Source organism: Rhinolophus hipposideros, assembly GCF_964194185.1.
Source record: "Rhinolophus hipposideros genome assembly, chromosome: 11".
Taxonomy (NCBI): Eukaryota; Metazoa; Chordata; class Mammalia; order Chiroptera; family Rhinolophidae; genus Rhinolophus; species Rhinolophus hipposideros.
In genome coordinates this window covers 51,877,058-51,894,256 of record NC_138057.1, presented here as the reverse complement: position 1 = coordinate 51,894,256, position 17,199 = coordinate 51,877,058, and the positions used below count along the sequence as shown (strand labels likewise).

The following is a 17,199-nucleotide window of genomic DNA, read 5'->3' as shown; positions in this document are numbered from 1 at the left end:
GCCTCTCCGAAGGCCACGCCCACTTAGTGTATGAGCAGGGCCAGGTCTTAAAATATTTGCATAGAACTGTTGGCCCAGCTTTCCTAAATTAGTTAACTTAGTATCTATTTAAGTATTCTATATTAGCTAGAATGTCTCCAGAAGCTTTAGAAGATTATATCGGAAAGTTGATTTTGTGTCTCACGCCACCAACATCCTCACCCTAATCAAAAGATAAATGTTCTTATAGACCTATAAAAGGGCGGTTTACATAACACACAACGTAGCTCGTGCTGAAGGCCTGTTTCCTAGGCTACAGACGAAGGACTTGTTCCTTATTTGCGCCTAGGGGAAAGTCCCCGGACCGTATGGTAGAGAGTGCCGCGTGCGCGGGCACGTAGACCCACCCTGCTTTACACCCTAAACCCGCCAAGATGCGATCCCACCCTTGGTGGGGGAGCTGAGCGGCGTGCTGCAGGGCCGTCATCCGTCAGTTCTTCTAGTTACGCAGGCAGTGCGCCTTTCCTGCGCACCAACCACACGGGGCTCATTCTCAGCGCGGCTGTATTTTAGGAAGTAGCGCTTTGCAAGCAGTTTATGCTGGGCAGAGTTTCACTAATGCTGCTAACCAGGTGACTGGTTATCCCTATCGCTTCACGATTTCGTTGATCAAAGGGGTTCATCCAAATAAAGTGTTTTGAATTGTTTTGGACTCGTGCCTAGCTACACAGTGATTTTAACCTAAGCAGCAACTACGAGCCAGGCACTTGTATATTAACCCTCTCCCGGACCCTCCGCTGCCATTTCCTTTCCGAGCTGTTAACGTGGGCACAACCTTCAGATCTCAGCTGGTGTGTTCCCTTCATTCAGAACCTTTTTTTTTTAAATTAAATTTATTGGGGTGACAATTGTTAGTAAATTTACATAGATTTCAGGTGTACAATTCTGTATTACATTGTCTATAAATCCCATTGTGTGTTCACCACCCAGAGTCAGTTCTCCTTCCATCACCATATATTTGAAATTCAGAACCTTTAACTGCCAATATATTCATTAGTGCTTTCTTCAAACCACTATTACGCCAATTATACCTCAATAAAGCTGGAAAAATCCATTTTAATTTATTAAAATCAATAAAGTTAATTATAGAAAGACAATATCTCTAGACTGTAAATTCCACGAGAGCAGGGGCCATAGCTCTTTTTCTTTACCATTTTATTCCTATAGCCTAGCACAGCACCTGGCGCGAGCAGTCACTCAATGAATCTTTTTTGAATGAAATTAATGTGTTTAAAACGGACCAATAAGTAAATATAATTAAGCTCTTCTAAAGAATGAGGAAACCAAGGTTTAGAAAGGTTCAGTAAGTTATTAATCAAGTAAGAGATAGGGCGGAGATTCCAACCGTTTTCTGTCTCCGTATTATCTGCTTTACATCACCGCACCCCCAGCTCATCCCGCTCCTTTTTTCCATAACTTCTCCAGGTGGACTTAGGTAGTCTCCGGTAGTCTCCCTCTGTCCCACACTGTCTTTTACATTGTCTGGGATACATAGGATCGTCGTCCTAATTAGACCAAGAGCTCTTCTTTGAGGAAATAAACCATTTTCCACTCACATGTATATCTCCAGAGCTCAGTACATAAGCAAGCAATCGGTACATGTGTATTAAATGAATGAAGTATATGTGTGTTGAATAAATGAATGAAGCACGAGTGTATCTTGTCTTTCCAGAAACGGAGGAGGCAGGACAGGGAGAGACCCACACCCAAGGGAATTGTCATGGTCTAGCTAACTACCCAGAGGCAGCCTGGATTGCAGAGCAGGGTAATTCAAACCTTGATGCCAAGCCAGTTGGCATAGTCAATGTGAACAAGTGGTTCAGGCCAGGTACAATATCATAAATGCTCCCTAACTGATTGTTGACTTTAGGGAATTTGGGCCCACTATTGCCAGATCTTCTGATTTTTTTCTCCAAATATCAACAAATTGGGATTTTCAAAACTTGGAAATCTTTTTTAAGTGTTAATAAGGAATCAGTGTCATACTTCACATATTTATACCCATGTGAATGATTTTTAAAAATTCTTCTCTTCTATATAACAAAATTATTTTCAGTAATAATCAGGAAATGGAACAAATAATAACAGCCAGAAATTCAGACAGTGAATTATTTGTTTTATTGAATGTCTGATATAATGATGACAGTATAAAAATATATATAGTTAAAAATTAAGCATTACAGGACAAGAAAGGAAAAGGTATTGAGTTACTATTTCTTAATTATATTATTGTATTTTTTGAGAAAAGGGGCAAAAAACTTATATCTACATATTAATCTATCTGAGTGATAACATTACAATTTCTTTTTGTGAAGTTAACTTCTGCAAATTTGTCAAAAGAAACCTTTGCATATTCATATTTAATAGAGAAGATAGGCATATTTGTCAGTCTCCACTCATAGTTGATCAAAGACGGCCTTTTATTAATTTTCATTTCAAAAGATTTCTTTTTCATGAAACGACAGACCTACAAATACTTAGGAAAAGTCTTAAACGTATGGAAGTTTGGCAAAGATTCATACAAATTCCATTTCATAATAAATTCCAGTATATTTTCAATATAAAGACTCCAAGTGGTCACCTACAATGACACAATTAAAGTAACTCAAGTTCAATTCCTTTGACTTTACAATCATTGTGCTATCATTGTTTATTTTAAATCTACTGGTTAAGCGCGGGACTATGTACTATGACAGGGGAAGGAGACAGAAATTGTGCCCAAAGCAAACTTGAACAATTCCACACTATTAAGAACTGATTCTAGATATAAACACATGTAGATGAATCTGCTTGTGTCAGGAGCCAATGGTATAACTAGTTCTCCAGATTAACTTCCATGTAGATTACAATGTTTTTTAAAGGATAAGTAATGCTAATGTGCTATTTTGAAGCTTGTATATTATTAAAATTCACCAGTAACCACAGGAATCTAGCACTTAGATCTACACAAGATTTTTCAGAGAGGAGTATTTTATCACTGGCAGTTTTTAGAATTGTTAAACACGGTAGTAATAAAGAGGAGACCGATTTTTAGTTGGTTTTGTTTTAAAATTCTCCACAGACCATAGAAATAATTTTTAATTTTTAAAAACATTATATGGGCCAGACAAAACATATCTCTGACCTCTGGTCTAAGGTTTATATTTGGAACTTAAACACCCTCTTCCCAGATCAATAGCCTCCACCTGATTTGGCTGTTTCTGGACAAGGCAAGTACTCCACTCCCTGAAGTGAATAAGCACACAGACAGGGCTCAGCTTCCCAGGAGGGAACAGGAGCAGAGGTTTCTTTAATTCAACTAACTTTTGAGAATGACAGTTCTTAGGGACAGTTTGGATGAAGTGGGTCAGGAGTGGGAAACCTAGTTTCCTCTACCCCCAAACTATTATACCAGTAATAATAACAATGACAGCGATTATCCTAACACATTCACCTTAGGGTGTGGTGAGATTGTACATACCAGGAGACCTCCCAATCACATTCCACTTTATAGCATGCTCATTGAGGAATACATTCCCCCTCATGGGACTCAGAGTTGGAGAGAAAATTCAGGCACCCTGTGGCAGAAGGCCTGTCTTCCTTGTCTTGTGGGTACTACCTCATGCCACTTCTGTCCCCCTCGGCGTCTTCGTGGGCTCCCCTACATAGTGGCACAATAAACTCAGGCCATCTTCTCTCTTCTCTGACTGAAGGAGGTACAGGGCCACCGGTAGGGGTGGGAGGGGTTGGTGCTGAAGCTCAGGAGCTGCTGGGTGGCGCAGGTGCAGGCACTGGGTGGTGTCTTTGTTCTTTCACTCATCCCTCCCCTCCCCTTTCCTCCCCGGAAACCAGTGACTTTGCCACTACCAGTATTGGGGATGACGAGTGGTGGGGGCAAGGCCCAGGGAGGGGTGGGAGTAAGGGGGGCTGCTGCAGCTATCAGGCTATAAACAGGCTGACACCTTGGCTCAGGGCTTGGTGCTTGCAGATTTGGTTCCCACATCAGCAGTCATGAGCAAATGTGACAACTGCACAGACCTGCTAATGACCGGTAAGCTGGGCGGGGCAGGAGCAGGGGGAGGGGTCATGTGGCCCCATATCCCACCTGCAAGGATCTGGAGGGTTGGGCTGGGCAGTAACACTCCCATCCTCTCACATCCACAGCGATCCCCTCCATGAAGCAGGCCTGGGGACTGTGGGCCCTCTTAGGGGCCGTGACGCTGCTGCTTCTCATCTCACTGGCTGCACACTTGTCCCGATGGACTAGCGACAGGAGCAGGAGCCATCCGGGACAGGGACAGTGAGTGGGGAAAGACAGAGATGGGTTAATTGAGAATTTCTCCTTACCAAGAAGTCCCCATTCATCCCAACTTTGTCTTGCAGTTCTGGAGGGTCTGTGGAAGAGGTCCCCCTGTATGGGAACCTGCATTATCTGAAGACAGGTAGGAAGCTGGCACAGGGGAGGGACACAGAGGCCAGATCCTGGGTGGGTGGGATGAAGGGCTGCCGGAGGAGGAAAAGAAGTGACCAGATCCCTCTTCCCTGTCCTAGGACGGCTGTCCCAAGAACCAAGGCCAGCCCAGCAGAATCCAGATCCCACACCTGGAGGCCCCACCAGGGTGAGTCAGTTGTGCTCAAGGAAGAGGGGAGGGGAGGAAGTGGGGGCTTTTTCAAGGGTCCAGTGAACTTCTAACAGCCCTGCAACTCCAGGCTGCAGAGGAGGAGATGTGCTACACCAGCTTGCAGCTGCGGCCTCCGCAGGGCCGGACCCCTAGCCCTGGAACCCCCATCAAGTACTCAGAGGTGCTGCTGGACTCGGAGCCAAAGCCCCAGGCTTCAGGTCTAGAGCCGGAGCTCTATGCCTCAGTGTGTGCCCAGACCCGCAGAGCCCGCGCTTCCTTCCCAGACCAGGCCTATGCCAACAGCCAGCCTGCACCCAGCTGAGATGGAGCCCGGGGCACAGTGGAGCATGCATCACCCCGCCTCCTCTGCTGCAGGGGTTAGTTACTGCTGTCCTGTCTGGGTAATGACTGTTTGCCAGCAAACCCCAGACACGCACCATTGCCCAGTCACAGGAGGTGATATTCCCCAAACTTCCTATCTGAGCTGTGAGGGAGATATCTCCAGGGACCGACAGGCTCCCCATTTCTTGAGGATGGAGGAAGCAGAGACAGGGGTCCCTTCATCCCCCTCTTTGTTCTATCTATTCCTCTAAGGCACCAAACTCCCAGGTTCTCACTTCTTCCTCCTTCCGGAGTTTAACCAAATCCTCCCCAGTACTGCTCTCTTAAGTGTACCCCTGACACCTCAGTGTCTCCTCAGACACAGGAAGTGGGCAATGGGGGAGGGGTAAGAACCTGAGAGGACCTGGCTGAGTATATCCCTCGTGAGCAGACATGCAGGAGGGGTCCTGGAACCTATAATAGCAACCTGAGGAACTCAAGCCTGGCTTCTGTCTTGAAAAGCCTGGCAGGAGAATACCAGTCATCATCCTGCGGCCTCTGTTGTGTCCCCAAGTTTTCAAATAAAACTTCTCAAAAAGTGTTCAGATTTTATCTAGTGTACTATAGACCTACAACAATCCCCACATGGTGGGCTTGAGCTTTGCTGTCTGCACAGCACACTTCCTGGGGGCATCCGGCTGGGGAAGAGGGCCTAAGAGGGGCTGCAGCATCAACACTAAAGGATGGGTGCCAGGGGTGGAGCCCAGAGCCCAGTTCACAGCTGCTGCTGCTGCTGCTAGAACACCCTCAGAATCTGTACTCAGAGCCACCCCACTCCCATCACCTGGGGTCTGCAAACTCACCAGCCCCTTACCTGTGCTCTCCCCACGGACTCTGTAAACAAGTTGCCACCCTCCACAACCTGAGGTCTAAGCCATCTCACTCTAGGGTCCCTGGAGAGGCAGGTCTGGCTTGATGGGCCTGAGGTTTGAGGGGCAGAAGGAAGGGGAAGCTGAGGGTTTTATTTCCAAACTTCTCTCCTTACCACTTAAGAGTCCCACGTAAAACCAGAGTGGGGAACTGTGTGCCTGAGACCGACCTGGTGTTCCCAATAAGAAGGGGGACCTCCTCTGTATACACATACAATAACCCCAAAGCCCTGGAGTTTCTGGATCTCTGAAGACCTCAACCTGGATCTCCCCAGAAGAGGCCCGGGTCGCGGTTAAAGGCAGGTAGCTAGGGCTGTGTGGGAGGGAAGCTGGCTTCGGGGGCGGGCACCGGATGCGGGGAACCACTGGCAGCGGGATGTGGGGTTCTGAGGGCTGCTGTGCTGAAGACAGCTCAACGTGTCGGCGGGCTGCGGGACGTGAGGCCTTGACCCGGGAAGAGACGGGTTGGGGACCAGCCCAGAATGGCAGCAGAGGCTTCAAACACCTCCCATCTCAGATTCACTCTCTCTGCTGGGCTCTGCGGCGCCCGCAGCCTCCGCAGGCTCAGGACCAAGCTCCGAGCGCCCTCACCTGGTACGGCGCGGCCTCGCCACCACCTCTGCGCAGGCGTAGTGCTGCCTGGGCCGTGGCCTGCTGGGAGATGTAGTCCGACGTTTCTGGGCAGTCACAAGGTCCAGTGTGGGACCGCAGCGAGCGCAAGCACTGTCGCTCGGCGAGCAGCCGCCTCCCTCCTTCGGAGAACACGGTGGACTCAATCTGTGCGGAGCTGGGTGTGACTTGAATTTTGTTTTCCTTCCAGTCCCTGAAGCCTGCGTCATCTTTCTTCTCTCTCCCCTACAACCCTTTAGTTTTTCTTAGTTTCTTATCCTGTCTATCACCGAGGCTGGTGCCCAGGCCCTCATGACTGAATGCAAGGTCTGTGGCTACTTTCTAACTGATCCCTACGTTTAGGAAATAAATCAGTTGGGGGCAGCCGGATGTGTCTGAAACACCTGAGAGGCCCCTTGCTACATCTCTCTAGCTGGTCAACTCGGCTCACCTTACCAAATACCCGGGAGTTTTTGCCCCTTCCTTGTCTCCAGGTGCTTCCCTTAGTGGCCTCTCTGGTGTCTAATTTCTGCCAGAACTGCCTGTCCCAGGCAAATTCTCAGAGGGCAGGCCCTTAGGAGAAGCTGTGAGGGCCCTCTGGGGCACTAGCTTTCCCCCTCTTCCTGAGATCCCAGCTGGGAGGAGAGCGTTCAACCCAAGAACAAATGGGATGGGCAAAAGTTCAATGATTATAGGACTTTCTTAACGAATTACTTACAGGTGGGGTGGGGCCTCGGAAGCCATCCAATCAAGGCCCCTCCATCTTTGGCCTTGCTCGGCTCTCTGTCAAAATGAGTCTAAACTTTCAAGCTGGTTTTGGCTGCAAGGAGAGAAACAGAGCTGGGACACAGAGAGAGACCTGTCTTAATGACTTCATTTGAAACCTTGGAGCCAGCCACGCCCAGAGCTAGATCTGCTTCCCGAACTTCTTGGTTATGGACGTTACAACGTAAGGCAGTGTAAGTTAGACGTCCTGTCTCCTAACTATGCGTTCTGACCTACTACTATTATGGCTTCTGTTTTAAAGTCTTTTGGTGATTATCACTGTATCTGTTAATAATACTTAGATTCTGGGCATATGGCAACCCTATGAAGACCTCCCTTCCTATCCACTTTGACAACTCTTAGCTGTAGGTGAGGAACTTTAAATGCGTTCTACTGAGCTCCAGGCAGAGAATTCTCTGCAGACAAGTTTCTGGAGAAGACTCTCAGAGCCAAGAGCAAGGACCTTCAGGAAGGCAGCAAGTCCGAGAAATAGCCTGCTTCCCAAGAACAATCAAGGGCTTTGCTGAGTCTCCCACGCTCTCCAAAAAACTAATGGTGGGTTGAATTTCTCAGTCCTTGAGGCAGGGAGAACTCAGACAAACTAGAGGGCAAAGAGAGCTGCTGGAGGAAACAGGCAAATCTCTGATTGAGAAAAATGAGAGCCTGGAGGAGATCTGTGTCAAATTCAAATACCGAAAATTTCCCTGAGTAAGATAATGTAACATCAGAACTAAAACTTTCCATAGAAAAATCAAAGGAGAGGATGGTCACTGCTAACATTCAAAAATAGGTCTAGAAAATTAAATAGATGAAGTATCTCAAAATGTAACAAAAATATGGAGGTGCAAATCATGTGGTTAAAGATCGGAAATTGCAACAGACCCAGAATACGTAACTGAAAATGCTATGAGTTCCTGGAGAAAAAGGAACAGGAGAGGAGAGGTCATCATTAAATAATAAATGAAATTTCCCTGGGCTGAAGAAAAACAAGTTCCAGACTGGATTGACAGGAAAACATACATACTTAGTCATATACAGGTTAAAATTCTTAGGCTCTAAGGATATGGGAAATCTTAGCACACTTTCAGGCAGAAAGAAGTTCTTTATTATTATCTGCTACCCTGGAAGTTAAAAGATAGCAAAATTAGGTCAGCTTCCACCATGGGCGTACCATAGCCAGGGCCAAAAAGTGCAGAAAATGATGGTGCAGCCCATTAACCTCATCTTCAGATACTTGCATAGATCTCGGATTCACGTGTGGCTATATGAGCAAGTGAATATGTGGATAGAGGGCTGTATCATTGGTTTTGATGGATATATGAACCTCGTATTAGATGATGCAGAAGAGATTCATTCTAAAACAAAGTCAAGAAAACAGCTGGGTCGGACCATGCTAAAAGGAGATAATATTACTCTGCTTCAAAGTGTCTCCAACTAGAAATGACTAATGAAGTGAGAAATTGTTGAGAAGGCAATAAATAAATAAATAAATAAATAAATAAATAAATAAATAAATAAAAGATAGCAAAATTAAATGTGAGTTCATGAAAGAAAAGGCCTGCAACCCAGATCCAGCCAAGGAGGAAAGAAAGATATTAAAGATTTGCAAAAGTCACCAAGTATAGCATCTGAGAAATACTTTGAAGACTCTAATGGAATAACAAATGAATCAGAACAGAGATTTCCAAATAGGGGAAGATAAAAAGGAAAGAAAGCAATGGGGAACAACAAACCATGATCTATATATCTCTCTCTATATTTATAACATACAATTAACTGCTAAATAAGAACTTTTGGAACAGGTGGAACACACTGTAAGGGAAATTCTAATTAGGATTTAATTATCTCAATAAAACTCTGGAATCAGGTAGTGGGTATAAGGGGAAAGTAAGTTTACAGAATCTAAGGTAGGGAGGATGAAAGAGGAGGAGGGAAGGGTAGTGAAAGTATTCTAAAGACCACATCTTATTGAGGTGGGGAGGAAGTAGAAGATAAGTATAGTATGATGTAAATAGTTCTGTTTTCACATACTAGAAGGGTCATGTGTGTCTATTTAAAACAACAGGGCAAGGGATGATAATATTAATAGAATGACTCCAAATTAAATGACTCCAATAAAACTCCAAATTAACAAGGGGAAAAATGGGATGAATAGCTATCCATTCAACCCAGCGAAGCAAAATAAAAGTTCACAACAATGTTAAAAAATTTAAAAACAAGTAAGATGGAAATAATAAATCAAATACATCACTCATTACAGTAAATATGAGTGAACTGGGTTAAAAGACTGTCAGATTTTGTTATAAATCAAATTCTGGTCCATATTACTTAAAAGAAATACACATAGAGCAAAGTGGTAATCAACAATTCAAAATAAAGATGTGGGAAAGGGATACCAGGCAGATAAGCAGAAAGCAATGATAATGCTGATATCCAACAAGGGCAATAAGATACAGGCTGAAAGTGGGGAAAGTGGTCTGAAAACTCAGGATTGTACACTTAACATTGCAAAAGTTTATTGCATGTAAATCATAATACAATGAAGTTGTTTTTTTCAAAAAAGAACAAAATTACTGTGTTCACAAAATTTAAATGCTGAATGAAAAAGCAGTGTAATACCAGAATCCCTCTCAATTACCCTGTATCATATATCCCTGAAATACTATAAAGATAGCAAGCTTTAAAAAAAAAAGGAAAAATAAATGCAGTACTTATTTCAATACATAATAAAAAGAACAAGAAAAGAAAACCAAAGTAATCAGGATATAACAAAAATAGACATGAATGAAATGGAACACAAATGAAAATATTAAAAAACAAATAAAAAATGTACTTAAAAGGGCTAACAAAACAAACTTCTTTCAAACCCAAATAGGGGGGAAAAGAGTAAAAAAGACAAGATTAGTTATGAGAAAGAAAACATCATTATAGATAGAAGAAAGAATTAAATAATTATTTAAAAAAGTATAGCTTAAAATTTCTCATCAACTAATTTCAAAATTTACAGGAAATGGATACATTTCAGGAAGATATAAATTACCAAAATTGACCCAAGAGAAAGAGGAAAGCTTGAATAGCTCAACTTATCTTAGAAAAGCGATTAAAAATCTACTTTTGGAAAAGACTACATTCAAATGGCAACACAGCTGAATTTTAGCTAACCTTAAATAATAATAATAACGATAATAACTACTATTATCGTTATTATTATTATTTTTATGCCATTTAAACTAGTCAGGACTATAGGAAAAGAAGGAAAGCTCTCATACTTAATATACAGAGCCAGTATAACTTAATACCATTCCTAATAAACCTAAGTAAAAAATAAAAAGAGGAAAACCACTTAAATGTAATGAGGACTTTTTTACTAAAACCTAATACTATTCTTCTCAGTGATGAAACACTAAAATCACTTCAATTAAAATGAAAATTTAGACAGAGAGGCCAGCTGTTATCCTTATTATTGACATATCTTGGAAGTTTTACCAAATGCAGTAAGACAAGAAAATAAATTGCTATGATCACCTGAAAAATTATAATGCTAATTTTTTTTGCTGATATGATTGTATTATCAAGAAATGTAAAAGAGTCTAGTAAAAAGACAGTACAATTTTTGGAAAGTTGACTGGATACAAGATAAATATAATGAAAATAAACTGCTTTTTTCCTACTCTAATAACATGCAAAAAAATCAAAAATCAGAGAAATATTCAATTTATAGTTCCAAAATTATAAAGGTCTTAGGATAATAACAATTACAGTCACCATAATGCCATGCACTTTTGTAAGCACTTTGTATTAATTCAATCAATGCTCACAACACTCTCTTAAGATAGATTACTATTATTACTCTTATTTCACAGAAGAGAACACTGAGGAACAGAGAGAGATTAAGTGATTTACCTCAGATCACTAGGTGGTAACGTGCTAGAGTTGGGTTTTGAATCCTGGCAGTTTGGAACTGAGACTACCCTCGTAATCACTAAGTTACAGTATGCATATTTTTAAAAATGAGATATAATTGACATATAACATTAGTTTCAGATTTGATGTTTATATATATTGCAACATGAACACCATAATAAGTCTAGTTAACATCCATCACCACACATAGTTACACATTTTTTTTCTTGTGGTGAGAACTTTTAAGTTCTGCTCTCTTAACAACTTTCAAATATGCTACACAGTATTACTAACTATAGCTGCCATGCTAGCATGTATATTACATCCCTATGACATTTTATAACCATAAGTTTTATAGTATGTAAATTTAATGAAGAAACACAGCACTCATATGAAGAAAGTTATACAATATTATTAAAAGACATAAAACAAGATTGGGACAAACAGAAAATCAACCATTTTCTTGGGGGGAAGATAAAATATCAAAAATGTCAATTCTCCCCAAATTAAAGTACATACACAGTTAGATAATTCCAAGTTGTCTCAAAGAACAGTTAAGGAAAAATATTTTTTAAAGAGAGAAATTTGCTTTATAAAATATCAGAACATACTGTAAGGCCAATTAATCAAATCAATAAGAAAAGGGGAAAAAGTTGATCAGTGGAATTAAACAGGAATCCAAAATTAGGTGTTTGTGTGTATGAGCTCGTGGCAATTCAATTCATTGGGAAAAGGAAGGATGACATAATAAATGGCCCTGGAAGAATGGGCTGTCCTTACTGAGTGCTTACTCTGAGCGAGGACCTTGCACTAATAAAGCTTGCATTCCAGTGGAGCAGTGGAGCCCGGTGGGTAAAAGCACAGCTTCTCTTGCAAGGCATTCACACCATCAAAGTTGGAGGCAGCAAGAGATTGAGTCAGCTTCCAGTCTGTCCTGAGTGGTTCTGGCTTATCCCTGCTCCCCCACTTTTCCATCCGTCTTCCCTTCCCAACAGCCTGCCCTGCCGATTCCAAGCTCCAGCAGCAGAAGCAAAGAATGGCCTTTCACAGGTTGTTCAATCCACTCTTACAATTGCATAATTGTGTAAAGGCAATTCCCTGTAGCAAATCTTTTAGTTGAAAAAAATCTATATGTGCCTGTGTATGTATATGTATATGCATATCCCGAAGGTCTGCTTCTTTGATTGAACCTTTTATTATTGAGATATAATTAATATACAACATTGTAAGTTTAAATTGTTAAATGTGCTCATTTCATACATTTATATATTGCAATATGATTACCTCCATAATTCGCTAACACCTCTATCATGTCACATAATTGTCATTTCTTTTATGTGGTTTGAGAACAGTTTGAACCTTGACTGACATATTAGATGACAGACATACAAGTATTCATTGTATTATTCTTTCAACTTTCCTTTAGGCTTGAAATGTTTCAAAATAAAATTCTGGTCGGGGGAGAAAAATAGGTACAAAGGATCTAACATTAATAGAAGAGCAAATCCAACTAGCTAACAATCATGAAAATATGTTCAAATTCACAGGGACAGGCAATTTAAAGTAAGAGCGAGGTACCACTTTATATCCATGGTGGCAGATGGGCTCAAAACCATTGGAAAACTCTGAAAGCTAGTGTAGCATGTGCCCTCAGAGTTACCCACCCCCAGGGCCGCGGTTGCTTGTGTGTGTATACAAGTTCCCACTAGTCACTGGTTGAGCTGCTCTGCGGGGAGGCCACTCTAACCGGCCATATGTTGGGGCAGAGCCACTTGCCAAAGAAAAGCTGCAGGCAAAGATACTGGCAGTTGGAAGGCAGGCTGGTGTGCATCAAGTGGTAAGGTCTGAGAGGACAGGGATGGCTGAGGCACTGTCTGCTAGTGCGTTGCTCACATCCACTCATGTCCCTCATTAAGTTCAGCCTGTCACTGCTTCTTAAAATAAGAAAGAGGAAGAAGAATAAAAAAGTAGACCAGGAGGGTTAGTGGGACAAGCTACAATCCCCAGTGCTGTGGTTGGTTCTAAGGCTGCAACTGAGACACTGCACTTCCTCCTCTGCCATCCCCTTACTCTCAAGCAGCACTCCATGCTGGTCTGGATGGCTTGCCTGGTGGGTAACACAGACAGATCTTCATTTCCAAGGAGCCTGAGCCCCGATTATTGAGCCCTTTTCCGGTTGTGGTGGCTGCAGTTGCCCATTCATGGATAGTTTATCACTGGGCACAGAGCACTAAGAGGCACCATGAATCCCTTGGGCACGCAGATACCTTCCGCCTGCTCCTATTATGTAGCAGCAACGTTATCTCATGAAAATCAGGTTTGATGACCCCTGCCAGGATAATCACTCCACTCCACGTATGTGAGATGGGAGCAGCCAGGCACAATTGCTAAGGATGGAGGACTCTACCATGTGGACCAACGTAGACTCTTTGCAACCTTTTACCTCAGCTCCCACTGCTAATGGAGTGGTCATCTCCATATTTTCCCATTTAAATTCCTGAGAATGAAAAATAGGTAATCCCTGATTTCCAGGCCACCCCATAGGCCACAGCTTTGAGTCAGATGCCCAGTCAGCTAAGGTCAGAAGAGTTGGTGGTCACATGGCACAATTTTTGGCGTGTAGGGCTGCCTCATCAGCAGGGGTTCACTCCCCTCAAACGCAACCGTCCTTGTGGCTGGCACAGTGTTGACATTTGGTAAAGGAGCTGTAGTCCTAAGGGATAGAATTTCACAAGCCCTCCTTGTGAACTAAGCGGTTCGTTCACAATTAGTAGCTTACAGCCTACTGAATCATTTCCTAATTTGTACAATAAGTGGATTGGGCTGGCTAAGATCCCTTCGAGCTCCAAAATGCCCCTCCCCTCAAACTTTTGTACATAAACTATTGTTAAGCTGGACTCCATCCATCACATGCTTCTGTAATTTGTTGTTTAAACTCAAAATTTCATTTTTCAATAAATGCTAGCTGTTATTATTATCTTTATTACATTTATATTACATTACATTTATTATATTATCTTTATTACATTTCATTCTGTGGTTTGGAGCCGTCATTTTATCCTTCCTCAATGTTTGACTCCTGAATTTCCCTTTCAGTATATTCGCTTTTCCTTATAGCTCTGTGCCATCAGCATCTATGAATGTGCTTTCTGTGTCACCATCCAAGACAGGACCAAGGAGGGGCCTGGGGCAAGTCACTGGAGACCTACTCTTTGGCTTCAGTGATGAGAGCTGCAAGTCCCCTTTAGTGCTATAAGATGGCCCACAGTTCTCCCTCCTGACTCTGAAGCTATGAACAGACTTTGAAAGATGCTTTTGCTAAAATCCCTTCTATATCTCCAGCAATCACATCCTTGATTGATGTCAGACATTCTCTAAACCATCCTATATTTTATTTTATTTTATTATTTTTTCTTTTTTTAAACATTTTATTGGGGAAGGGGAACAGGACTTTATTGGGGAACAATGTGTACTTCCCGGCCTTTTTTCCAAGTCAAGTTGTTGTCCTTTCAGTCTTAGTTGTGGAGGGCGCAGCTCAGCTCCAGGTCCAGTTGCCGTTTTCTAGTTGCAGGGGGCGCAGCCCACCATCCCTTGCGGGACTCTAGGAGTTGAACTGGCAACCTTGTTGTGGAGAGCCCACTGGCCCATGTGGGAATCGAACCAACAGCCTTCGGAGTTAGGAGCATGGAGCTCCAACCGCCTGAGCCACTGGGCCGGCCCACCATCCTATATTTTAAAAAGAAAATTGTGACTTTTCCACAATTACATTCTGTGGCAGGCTGGCTTCTTTATTCGTAATATCATGTTCTTTCCATTACATCATGCTTCTTCCACAGTTCGGAAACTCACCTATTGCTGCTGTAACACATGACTAGAAATTCAGTGGCTTAAAAAGTACAAACTTCTCATCTTCCAGTTCTGTGGGTCAGAAGTCTGACACAGGTCTCGCTGGACTAACATCAAGGTGTCAGCAGGGCTTGTTCCTTTCTGGAGGCTCTTGGGGAGAATCCGTTTATATCAGGTGGCCTCTAGAAGCCTTTTCTAGCTTTAGGAAGCTACCTGCATTCCTTGGCTCATGGTTTCTTCTTCCACCTTCAAAGCCAGCAACTGGGGTGGAGTCCTTCTCAGGTTGCATCTCTCTGCCCCCGCCCCCCATGGTTGAGTCTCTTTCTTTCCACCATCCTGAAAGCTTCTCCTTTCAAGGACTTGTGTGATTAGATTGGGCCTACCAGGGTAAAACAGGATGACCTCCCCATCTAAAGGTCCTTTACTTAATCACATTTACATTTTTGTCAGGTAAAGTAACATATTCACAGGTTCTGGGGATTCGAGTGTGAACATTCTGGAGAGGCCATTATTCTGCCTACCATGCCCTATCCATAGATTTGGGCCCCCTGGAGCCAGTGGGTTACCGTAATGAAGCCAGATATATCCTGACTTTCAGGGTCTCAGGAGACTTCCTTGACTTCCTGATGTTGGCTGGACTTCACCACAGTTTATCCAGGTGAGCCCCTTTCCACACAGCCAATTCTTTTTTGGATGCCCTCATAGTTGGGCTCCCTCCTCTTGTCACCTTAACAACCTATTCCCTGCAATAAACAGCAGAGGTCAGGAGAAGGCAAGCACTGGGCTTTGGTATTGGTCCTCTGGGACCACAGGTGATATTACGGTCCTGGAAAAGCTTCACAGCTTTGGCCCCTCAGCTCTTCAAGGCCGCAGGTGTTCCTGACATTTGGGCAGGTAAGAGTTCCCAGTTACAGGTGTCCTTCCTGATGGTCAGTTTTGAAAGATAATATGAGTGTCAATATTGCAGACTCCATGTGACACCCATGGGGAAGAAGGACCCTGCTCTCATCCCTGTTAGTAAAGGAAGGCCACAAGACAGTCTAGGACGGAAGGAAATGCAGACAGCCATAGGAGATGTGTCACCTTACGACAGTCCGCATTTTCAGTCCGCTGAAAGAGCGAAAGAGGAGAGAAATACGGGCCAAGCCTGCCTAAGACAGGCCAACGGTGGGTGCGCAGTTTGGTTCATTCCAGTTCCCTCTGAAGCCTCTCCAAGAGTCAAGTTAGGCAGCATGCCCACTGATTCTTTGTTGAGCACATACTAGAAACTGGGTTTTGGCATTTTACCTCACATCCAAACCATGTTCACTTGTGTTTTGTTCTGAAAACTGGGACATTATCTACAGTTTATAGCATTCCTACAAGTCTTCCTGCAACTGAGTTACACATGCTCTGCCCTCTATACCACAGACACAAGTACCCTGACTGCCCCCACTCACCCCTGCCACAGCTGTGCTGCACACTCCCACTCACTTTCGCAGACCCGAGGTCCCCAGGGAGTCACCAACACACAGCACCGCCTGTTATCTGGGGGAGGCCCTGACCAGGTGCCTGGGGGAGGGGACTGGGTTGTTGGAAACTTTAATCAAGCAGGGACGGTTAACAGCTGCAGGGACACCTTAGGAAACACTGAGTCTCACAAAGGAAATAGTTGTAGAATCTGTCCCCACGACTTTTCAATACTTTTCTGAAAATCGCCTGTCATTCCCTGCTGTGGAAAAAAATAACCGCTATCACAGGCACGCTTCAGCCCACTGAATCCTTTGTGCTTAGTCCCCTGGGGCAGGCTTTGACATACAGGCTCATGTCCCACAGACACCCCCAAGAGACCGCAAAGCCTGGGGATGTACCCCCCCCCCCCCGCCCGCCCTGAGACAAGTCCTCAGAGAACAAGCCCACTTTCTCTGGGGCAGGCTGGGCGGCACTGCTGGGGGGAGCTCCCCACAGACCTGGGGCCTATCACAGTGCTCCTCCACACACTACTAATCAAATATTACAAGCTGTTAGCATGTGGTGAGGACCTCTTCCCCTTCCTTTCCCTCCCTGCAGCTGCAGGGGATGATTTTGAGGGGGCGGATGTCACCCATTGGGGGCGAGTTTTTCCTACCTCCCTTGTCTTGACCCACCTTCTTCCCACCCCCAGAAGTAGGCCGTTTTGGGGTCACATCCTGGTAAAAGAACATCAG

General features: G+C 43.7%; 2 protein-coding genes across 2 annotated transcripts; both read left to right on the top strand.

Moving 5' to 3' along the window:
* Positions 1 to 4,029: 4,029 nt before the first annotated feature.
* On the top strand, positions 4,030 to 4,962 carry SIT1 (signaling threshold regulating transmembrane adaptor 1; the record flags this gene model as incomplete). Its single annotated transcript, XM_081066749.1, has 5 exons — positions 4,030 to 4,069; positions 4,183 to 4,318; positions 4,402 to 4,460; positions 4,570 to 4,637; positions 4,729 to 4,962. 5 exons carry the CDS (start codon positions 4,030 to 4,032, stop codon positions 4,960 to 4,962), a joined length of 537 nt encoding a protein of 178 aa, XP_080922875.1.
* A 1,304-nt stretch (positions 4,963 to 6,266) lies between these two features.
* Positions 6,267 to 8,702, top strand: LOC308505039 (uncharacterized protein; the record flags this gene model as incomplete). Its single annotated transcript, XM_081066698.1, has 2 exons — positions 6,267 to 6,519; positions 8,404 to 8,702. 2 exons carry the CDS (start codon positions 6,267 to 6,269, stop codon positions 8,700 to 8,702), a joined length of 552 nt encoding a protein of 183 aa, XP_080922824.1.
* Between the last annotated feature and the right edge of the window lie 8,497 nt (positions 8,703 to 17,199).